This window comes from Toxotes jaculatrix, chromosome 18, assembly GCF_017976425.1.
Source record: "Toxotes jaculatrix isolate fToxJac2 chromosome 18, fToxJac2.pri, whole genome shotgun sequence".
Classification (NCBI taxonomy): Eukaryota; Metazoa; Chordata; class Actinopteri; family Toxotidae; genus Toxotes; species Toxotes jaculatrix.
In genome coordinates, this window is record NC_054411.1 from 20,217,869 (window position 1) to 20,228,241 (window position 10,373).

Consider the following 10,373-nt stretch of genomic DNA (forward strand, 5'->3'; position numbering starts at 1 on the left):
TAATAACTAAATCAAAGCTTATTTCCCCCCCCCCTCCCCCTTTATTTCAAGCAGTCAGCGTTGATTTAAGACTAATAGTAAAACTAAAACCAATTTACTAATATATACATATATATATGCACTTATATTTATTTAGCCTGATTTAAATCATGGAAGTTTTCGTTGTCCGAAGGAAACTTCCCTCCCCTCTGAGCCGGAAACGGGAAACAGTGACAGATAAATAAAAGCAGACAGTCGTTAATTCCTTTCCCCTGTGTAGGTGAAGTAAACAGGCACACATGAGGGGGTACTGCCTGGCTGCTGTAGCCCTCTTCCCTCTCCCGCGCCTGCGCGGCAGTCTCCTCGTGCAGTGCGTGGCTCGAGCCTGTCTGCTGACCTCGCGGTGACTCCTACTCGTTCATTATTCATGAAGTATGGCCGCGCGGTTCACCCCTATCAGTATGCAGAAGACATCAAGCTTCGCAAATGTCGATTTAAACGCAAAGCAATCACAAGAGGTGCTGCGAAAAGGGAAAATAGTTCAGAGGGGTGTGTGTGTGTGTGTGTGTTTACGGTTGTCCATAGCCCCCAATCCACAAAATAGGGTTTCCGTGTGAGTATAAAGGCGCAGAAAATAACCCAAATTCAAAGAAATCACCCGTGTTACACACCAGTAGTTTCTGTTTAACACACCCTGGATCTTCCCATGCTTGGGTCATTCACCTTTCTCTCTCTCAGCTGCCTCGTGCCCTGCCAATAAACCCACCAAACACAACAGAACACACCCCACTTACTCCCACACAAAGTCCGCGGATCTCTCACACTCCGACAAACACACACCTTTGCAATGAAAAAAAAAAAAAAAAAAAAGGGCAAGTCGCATTATTTACTCACCCCACTCATCATCACCAACACAGAGACTGTAAAGCCAAACTCAGCGCCTTCTGACAGCTTCGACAGGTTCAAAGGAGCAGCAAGCCCTTACACATAATACACATTATACATAGACTGCTGAGGAGAAGCGGCTCTGCAGGCTGGAGCTGCCCTGTGTACATAAACGGGAAACAGATGACAATGACACACACACTGCAAAAACAAAAGAGACCATACAGAGCTGCTGCGGCGCTTTCCCATGTCACAGAACTACACAACTCTGCATTTGTGTCACACGCATGTAAGTGTATGTGTGTGTAAGAGAGAGAGAGGTGGTCGACGTTTGTGTGTGTGTGTGTGTGTGTGTGTGTTGGGGGGAATCATCATTAAAAGGAGGATGTTGATGAAAAATGAAATGGGGAGTTTTTTCGTCTTCCTGTTTACTGAACTGAAACTTCCTCAAAGACCCCAACACACACACACACACACACACACACACACACACACACACACACACACACACACACACACACACACACACACACACACACACACACACACACACACACACACAAACACATTTGTGTATATATTGGTGGGTGGTAGGAACCGTTATCTTACAGCGGAAATACAACTTTCTGTCATGCTGGAAAGAGGCTGGGTGCATAACTTACTCATATACAAAAAAATACAACAACATGTTTTGGACTCTGCATGCAACACGAGGTGCATTATTATTATTATTATTATTATTATTATTATTATTATTATAGTTGTAGTTGTAGTGTAATGTTAACATAACTACAGCTCCAGTAAAATAGGTGGACCTTTTAAGTTGGTTTATTTTATTTTATTTTTCTTAAAAAGATTATGAATTTTAAATCACTTCCGGTTGATATTTTGGGCAAATAATTTTATTCGGACAAGTGAATATAACAATAGGTTACTACTGTATCATTATAAAACATTTATCATTCGTCATGACAATTTTTAAATTTAATTAAAAAAAAAAAAAGAAGTCAAATCTGAGGTTGTATCCGTTGAAATGACATTAACCTGTTTTTCATTAATTACCACAGAGAATTTTACGGACGAGAAAAACGTCTTCCTTCATGTTTTTTTTTTTTTTTTTTTTTTCCTCCACTGGTGTCGGAATAATTTATGGCATCCCGAACATGGCTCTAAATAACATTCTTGTGAACTCTGTGAAAAATCATTGCGATGGCGGAGGGCAGCGCCAGGAATCCCCAGACTGAAAATGCATTGGAGCTGGGGCTGGCTTCACATGTAAAGTGAACATAATAAATGAGAGTTTGAGAGCAGAGAGGGACTTCCGAAAGCAAAATCCTCTCTTATTAGCGGAGTGCAGAGGACAGCGGATTAACTGTGTGGTCGTGACGTGGGGAGCAAACACTCATGTGAAGTAGTATGAGGACAGGTTTACTTACACTGGGACACACTGTGAAAATCAAAGAGGGAAATAAAAATGAAAATACTTTCATTTCGGAGAATTAAACAGTTAAAATAAAAATAGAAAAATAGTTTGCACAGAAGCAGGGTTGTGGGGAAAAGATCATCAAATCAAATAACAAAAAAATATCACACAAAACAGAAAATGAAAGAAAACAGATCTACATTTTGACAGAAAAAACAAAACAAAACAAAACAAAACAAAACAAAACAAAACAAAACAAAACAAAACAAAACAAAACAAAACAACTAAAGGTCCACAGCAAACTTTTTCCGAATCTTTCAACCGTATCTTGTGGCCTTTCTCTGCAAACAGAGGCTAAATTATATTAGGCCCTAAATAAGAGTATGTTTTCTTTGCCTATATAAAAAAAACTGTTGCCACTTTGATAATGTATATCAAAGATACACCGTGTGTACTATTAATAATCCAGGCTGCTATGCATTCTGTTGTATCTCGGCGCTGGGAATCAGCCATCTCTCCATACTTAGTGTTTGTCGGCCTCTTCAGGGCGCCATGTTTACACAAAATCAGCCTTTACACAAAGTGAGCTCTATTCATTTATTGTGACGTAGCTTGTGTGATAGACCGCGGAGGCAGCGGGGATTGGTTGGCAGGGGGGTTGACGCCGCAGTGATTTAAGTTTTTTTTTTTTTTTAAAGAAGTTTTGAAACTCCGCGCGAATATTTACCGGAACTTGGACTGTCCGCCATGACTCGAGACATTAAACCATTTACATGATGGATCTAAGCAATAAGAAGCGAGCGCGCACAAAGGGAGGACGGCGCCGCGTGACTGGTAGCCCGGCTGCCTGACAGCTTCAGTCCCGCTTCAGACATCAGAGGGAAACAGTGAAGAAACACAGATTTAACAGGGTCGGTGGAGACAGTAAGACACCGTAGTCTACTGTTAACACCTCCACCTCAGAACACACCCTGCTGTTATTTCATTAGGATTTCATAACATCAGGATCAAGTCCCTTGATTTCCTTGGCGGGTTTTGCCGTTCACCACCGACAGTGGTTTCGGTTGTGAAATTTTGTGTCTGAATGAGGTTTGAAAGAATTGCATTGCTGCTGATTTGAAAAATGAGAAATGATAAAATAGGTGTCACATTCTCAAACATGTTGCTTCGGATCATCTTCAGTGTTAGAGCCTGGAATACTTCCCTGTTGTCATGCATACAGAGAGTCATTTCAAATTATCAGGAGCTGTTTTGGAGTTACTGTAAATACTGCCTCAGAAAAGTCCATTAAATTGTTTCAAGGGATATTTTTATGTCACCTGGCTTAAGTATCCCTTTAAATATTTAATACTGTCCACCCCGCTGTGCCTGAGCTGGTGTCCTTTACAGTGTTTTCAGATGTGTGTTTGGGTGTTAAATCTGACCTGAATGCTGACAGATTTTCATTAGCATCAGCTCAGAGCTCTGGTGTCGCTGCTGCTGCAAAGAGGATTTCAGTGTCGCACAGGATGCTTTTGGTGTCACGTGGTTTAAATTCCCGATTAATAGTGTGTGATTGGTGTTGGATTAAAATGGAGTGTCGGTTAAATGATTGTGTCTCTGATTCCAGTGTTTGCATGTTGTTGGTGTATTTTTCACCATGTTACACGCGTGTCAGTAAATTCAGCAGTGTTTACTTCAGTGTTTCAGTGTCAGTCGGTAGAACTTTTCCACAAAATAGTCAAAATTTTGTGTTGAATTTCTGTTAGTTTACACTGAGTTAGTATGTTCATTTGTGTTCGGTTTAACTGAAAAGGCTTTTCTGTGTGTGTGTGTGTGTGTGTGTGTGTGTGTGTGTGTGTGTGTGTGTGTGTGTGTGTGTGTGTGTGTATTTGCGCGAGTCAAACAGGTCAAAGCTCTGACATAAAATAACCTGCAAGGACTCTGACGGTGAGCCTTGGAAATGTTTGTATCCGCGACGCTTTTTCACTCACACCCATCCTGCCTGGAAAATACAAGGGCGAGGGAGAGGACAAAGATTTTCTTGTACCCAAGGACGTATGTCACAACAGGTTCTCTCTCTCTCTCTCTCTCACTGTGTGTGGGTGTGTGTGTCCTTGTCCATTTACTTCTTGGTAATTCTTAACCCATATGGACATTTTTATAACTCTTAATCCTTTATTAAAACCATTTTTACGCACGGGACGGCTGTGCGTAAAAATGTAAAAACGTTTACTTTCCTAAAAAGCCGCAGTGAAATCCATCAGGGAGGAAGTATGTATCCACTTCACAACTTTATTGCTATACTGTCCCTCTGATCCAGAGGCGGAGAGAACACATGAGTCAGATCAGCCTCACACCTTTAAATCTCACAGAAAAAAAAAACAGCTAATAAAACGTGCAGTTCGGGTCAGTTCGTCAGCCTTTCATTGAATGCGTTATTCACACAGTCACACACTCAACTCATATTAAATTTTAAGAAGGAAGAGCCTCAGGAGGAAACCTGAAAACCTTCTTTACGCAGTCTCAGCGTCATTCTCAGACTTTCTCGCTTCCTTTTACTTGTGCTAAAGTGGAGTGTGTCACACACACAAACACGCAGAGATACAACTGATATCACCGCTGTACCAGGGCAAACCCCTCTGTGTTTACTGCCAGCAGCTTCTCCACACTGACAGCCTCATACACTCAGACCCCCTGTGTGTGTGCGCCATTATTACGCACACCGTAAAAACGCATACACACGTGCACGGTTGTGGGTGGGTGGGGGGGGGGTTACACAAGCGTAAAGCTTCTCACTCCATCTGTGACGCCACCAACGTCGCGCGGCCCAGAGACCAGTCACAACAACGACTCTCATATATCCCAAGTACACCGGAGCTCCGCGGCATTCCGCGAGCGCGTTAATACAGCGGCACCACAGAGTGAGTGAGTGACATACTAGGCTAATTACGCCCCCCCCCCCCCCCCCCCCCCCCCCCCACCACACACACACACTCACCCTTTTAACCACCCCCAGCCCCCTTCCTTCTCTACTTAGCCCCCACTTACAGGCAGCCTTCACACACTACTTACTGTGCGTCCTGGCTCTTTCTCTCTACCGGGGTTTCCCAGCGTCCACAAAGCGGCACAGACCAGAGCTCGCGGGGCTCCGCGTGTGAACCGGAGCAGGACCATCGGCCGGTAGTAGTGGCCTGATCTCTCTCTCTCTCTCTCTGACACGCACTCCCTCCCTCTCCCGCTCTGTCTCTACTTTACTGACCCCTTTAGGATCCCTGCGAAGCCGTTAAACCGTCACTTGCTTTCTAGAATGTGAAATATATAGTACATTGTCAACTCCCCCAAACCATAAAACTAACTTTATGGACCCCACGTGACCAGAGGAGAGCCAGTGAGAGGTATCAGTCTGAGGCCAGGCCTGATCTTTACGATCCAACTTGGAGATAAAAACCCTCATCCGTTTGACATGTAAATGTCAAAGCTGCCTTCTTTTTTTTAAAGTTTGGCCCAAAGCAGAAGGGGATAGCTTTGAAAAAAATATATCTCAGCACACATACACACACTGAGGAAGCAGGAGGTAGAGGTTGTGTCCAGCTGAGGCTCGGAGCAGGACCTGGTCCACTTCCACACACACCCCCCGCCACCCCTCAACCCCATCAGCTCAGAAACAGAGCCGTGTATGAGCAGGGAAGCTGCAACAGCATCAGTCGGTGAGTTTAAAAGTTCAGTTGGTTGTTTACAGTTGGAAACCGGGGATAGGTAAACTGATTTGGCTGGGTGTCGCCGCCGTTAGGGCGGAAAAGGAAGGCCGTTTAGAGAAAAGTGACCAATTTGTCCACCACGGGCAGTTTGTTGTCTTGTCAGGCTTGGTCAGCAGACATGGAAATTGGCATGTGTGTGCGTGCATGCCTGTGTGTGTGTTTTTATCCAGCTTATTTAGTGACCAGTGGACCTGGCGCTGTAGTGCTGCTGGAGGTCCAGAAGCTTGTCACCTTGGAAATGCGGCGTTCAGGGTTCAAGTGAGGCCTGGAAAACAGGCCTCCGGAAGGGTGTTTTGGTCTGACATGTCTTTACATTTCGTTTTTTTTTTCCAGCTTGAATAATTTTGTATTTTTTTTTCCATTAAATTTAGTTCAAATTTCGCACACAGAAGTGTGTGAGAAAGTGAATTTTCTGCAGGAACTGGACTCGGATTTGGTCTGTTAGCCCAGATCAGCGCACAGCTTAGCGCATTACTGCTCTTGCGCCTTTTCTGAGACAGATGGACTTTATGACGCTCTGAGTTCAGAGTTTGGCTGCTCACAGCTGATGCCATGTGCTGATACCATCAGGCACAGGCACAGATTTGCATATAAAATACGATTCAGAATCAATTCATAACGAGAACCTGCACAAATATCTCTCATTCAATTCTCTAAATCAGTTTTCGGCCGAATGCGCAACTTGAATATTTGGCCCCCTAATAACTGTCATGGCTTCCAACATGAGCAAACTGATTAAAGCTGGATTTGATGACGAGTATGAGGAACTTTATTTTTTATTATTATTATCATCATTATTTTTTTTTTTACTGTCTGTTTTACTCCAAGTTACAAACAAATACAAAAAGCTCATTGGCAGAAAGCTCACAGGCCTTACAGGACGGTAGCCATTTCCCTTACATGCGTACACACACGCTCACACTCACACACACATATACACACACACACACTCACTGCGACTACAAATAGTGAACTGGATACATTTAAAAATGTCAATATCTATATACATCCTTTCTGGAACATAAATCCAATAATTACAATAATAATAACAATAATATACAGTTACATTTTTTTTTGAATAATAGAGCTATACACAACATCATGGATGAATATGGAGATGTAGGCAGGGGTGGTTTGATTTTACACACACACACTCACACCTTCCCCTGCTTCTTCAGTTAAAACTGGAGCAGGTCTGAGTGAAAGGTAACTGACAGAGGGCTGGAAACACGCGTTATTGGCGGTAAATAACTTACAACAAGAGCTCACATGCGAAACTTTTCTAGGAAGCACTTCGTCAATTACAAAACATCGCACTTGACACATAAAACGATATTTAGACCTTGGACGACAGGTAGGTAGCAAGGTTGTAAGGTAGGACGCAGGTAGAAACGTTAGGTAGTATATTCATCCTCGACTCCTCTCCTCCGGACAGCTAGTTTAAAAACGACGAGAACATAGAGGAATACTAAGTTTTTCTGTTTTTCTTTTTCTTCTTTTTCTTTTTTTTTTTTTTTACAAGAGCAAGTACCACAGTCATTTTTTTTACATTGCCCTAAAACACCAAAGATCAACATGCCGAACAAATAAAAAGTGCTGCGCTGTTGTACAGTACTCGATTGATAGTAGGAAGTTTTTTTTTTTTTTTTAAATCTAGATCTGGAATCTGTTTGTGATAAACATATTTCTTCATCACCTCTTCTTCTTCTTCTTCTGCTTCTTCCTTTTCCCCCCACTCTCCACTGGCTTCTTCTGTTGTTTTTCTGTGTTTTCTTTTTCTTCATTTTCTGTCCTGCTGTTTTTGTCTCTTGGTACTCTCCTCGGAGGCCTGTGCGTGGTGGTAACCTTTACCAAAGAGATGGACGGATGGATTATTATTTTTATATATATATATGTATCTTTTTTCTTGAATGGGTTCGTGTTCAGGGTTGGAAGGCGCTGCCGGCAGTGGCGAGGGTCATGCTTTTCAGTTTGTTGTCCTTCTTCCACTTCATCCTCCGGTTCTGGAACCAGATCTTGATCTGCCGCTCCGTGAGGCAGAGCGCGTGCGCGATCTCGATCCGCCGCCGTCGCGTGAGGTACCGGTTGAAGTGGAACTCCTTTTCCAGCTCGAGCGTCTGGTAGCGGGTGTACGCCGTCCGCGCCCGTTTCCCGTCGGGGCCCGTCATATCTGAGGGTTTGGAGCGGACAAAAGGCAAACGGGACATGAACGGGTGATTGTTTCGAGATGCACACAAACAAGTGGGTAGACACAAATACCGTGAACACCTCACCACGCAGCCCAGGACAACACAACCACCCACTACGCTTTAAAATACAACTGGGCCATTGCACCTACACCTCTCTGACGGTTTATACTCCACAAATACACAGTTTGCTGGATTAGATTCTAGCCCCCACTGCACACATATACACACACACACACACATTACTTTTAGGTTTTTTTTTCAGAAGCAACAGCAGCTTTTCCTCACACATTATATTCTCACTCCACAGCTTGTGCTAAAAAAACAGCTTTTATTTGTCATATTGCTGCTTTCTTTTTTTTTTAACCACCCCTCATCACCACTATACCCTCTCTTTATTCCCACTTTTCACTCTGTCTAGCTCCCTTCAGAGTTTTTATTGCCCCGTCCTCAGCCTCACCTCCCTAATAAAGTTCCCACACGTAAAAACGCTTCACTTGTCAAAGGAGCAACAGCTTCCAAAGCCTTCCTGGCCTCTCTTTCTTTTTTCTCCCCCCTCCCCACCCCTTCACCCGGCTCTGTCTGTGCTCCGCAGCCTGTTAGGGCTTTGCTGCCCGACTCGCCTCTGCCTGACAGATTTATGACGCTTTTGTGGAATTTTCTAAAATAAAAAAAAAAGAAAAGAAAAGAGAGAGAAAGAGAGAGAGGGAGAACAGGCAGAGAGGGCAACCATCCGGCGTCCTTGGCTTCTACAGGAGGGAAATGTAGAACGAATTGCACCCTGATGCACTGAGAAAACACGCTAATACCCAGCTTCAGATGGTTAACCAGAGGGTGACCAGCTGTTCAGTTTGGTTGCTTTCTAATTTTCCAAATTAATTTAAAAAAAAATTAAAATCCTGAAATATCCTGCGTAAAAAAAAAAAAAAAGCAAGACGCCAAATAAAAGACGGTATTTTTCCAGGACACTCAAACACCTCCCTGACTGATTTTTAACAGTCATATGAAAAGATTAAATTGACGCAGTGGGAAAAAAAATAAGGCTTGGTGGGGTGTAGACAAAACGAAGAACCGTGGCTAATTGTATGTCTTTCAGCTATTCTCAAGCAGCCGGTTTACTCAAATCATATCAAAGCAGCAATAAGCCTGCTGAATCTGTAGAGGGTATACAAAGAGGCTCAGGGCACCATGGCTCCCCATGTAGCTTCCTCAAGAACTAAACTGTCACCAACCCCATGTGTCCAAACATTCAGGCTAGACTACAATCTACTGATCCAGCACTGTGTGTACCGTCGCAATGGAAGGTCTATGATACGGAGCTGACAAGCTGTAAACAGGAGAGCAGTACCATGGCTAATGTGCAGCTTTCTCATCCAGGGGAATATCTGTGGTGTCTGAGCCTCGCTGCCCGTCGTGCTGCCAGCGGCTGATCCCGCCGCGCAGCCCTCCTGCTTCTGTAGGGTCTGCGGGTGTCCGGCCCTGGAGGGCGGGTTGCTGCCGTGGCCGGCGTCCCGGTTGTGGTGCAACTCGTCGGTCTCTGGTGACGCGTCGTCCAGCTCCGTGAAACGCTGCGCCGTGCCGCCTCCGCCGCCGCCGCCGCCACCGGAGGAGTTGGAGGACAGGTTTGGAGAGCTGAGATTACCGCTTCCTGGTTGCTCCGAGAGGGGAGACGAGCTCTGGGCGCCCAGCTTGGTGTCTCCACTGCCGGGTGACAGGAGGGAGTCTGCCGCAGAGGCAAGGGAGCAGCTGGACGGTTGTCTGAAGCCCCTCTCCGGGGCCGGGGAGCCGAAGCCCCGGGAGTCCCCGACGACTGAGCCGCCCCCGAAGTGTCCTCCGGCGCTGGCGGCGCTGCTGCTCCCCCCCTCCCCGGTTGGTGACGGTCAGGTCCATGCCATTGTAGCTGTAGCCATAAGAGCCCGTCGCATGGTGCATTGTGGCGGAGGAAGAGTCCCTGTACGTCCCGCCGTTCATTGCGCCGCTGCTGGCTCCATAATTTAGCAGTTGATAGTCGGGGCCATTTGGGTAGCGCCCCGAGAACGAGTTTACAAAGTAAGAGCTCATTTAGGTTGTTTTAGAGAGTTGCAGTCTTACAGTTAAGTACTAAGGGGCGCTTGATTTGTTAGATTTCTCTTGGTCGTTATAACGCGGGTACTTTCAACG

At 44.9% G+C, this 10,373-nt stretch overlaps 1 protein-coding gene across 1 annotated transcript; it reads right to left on the bottom strand.

Moving 5' to 3' along the window:
- Nucleotides 1-7,485: 7,485 nt before the first annotated feature.
- On the bottom strand, nucleotides 7,486-10,373 carry hoxb5a (homeobox B5a). The gene is given in 3 exon segments (XM_041063218.1): nucleotides 7,486-8,197; nucleotides 9,562-10,081; nucleotides 10,083-10,373. Coding segments are annotated over 3 exon segments (960 nt in total). The 5' UTR covers nucleotides 10,275-10,373; the 3' UTR covers nucleotides 7,486-7,949.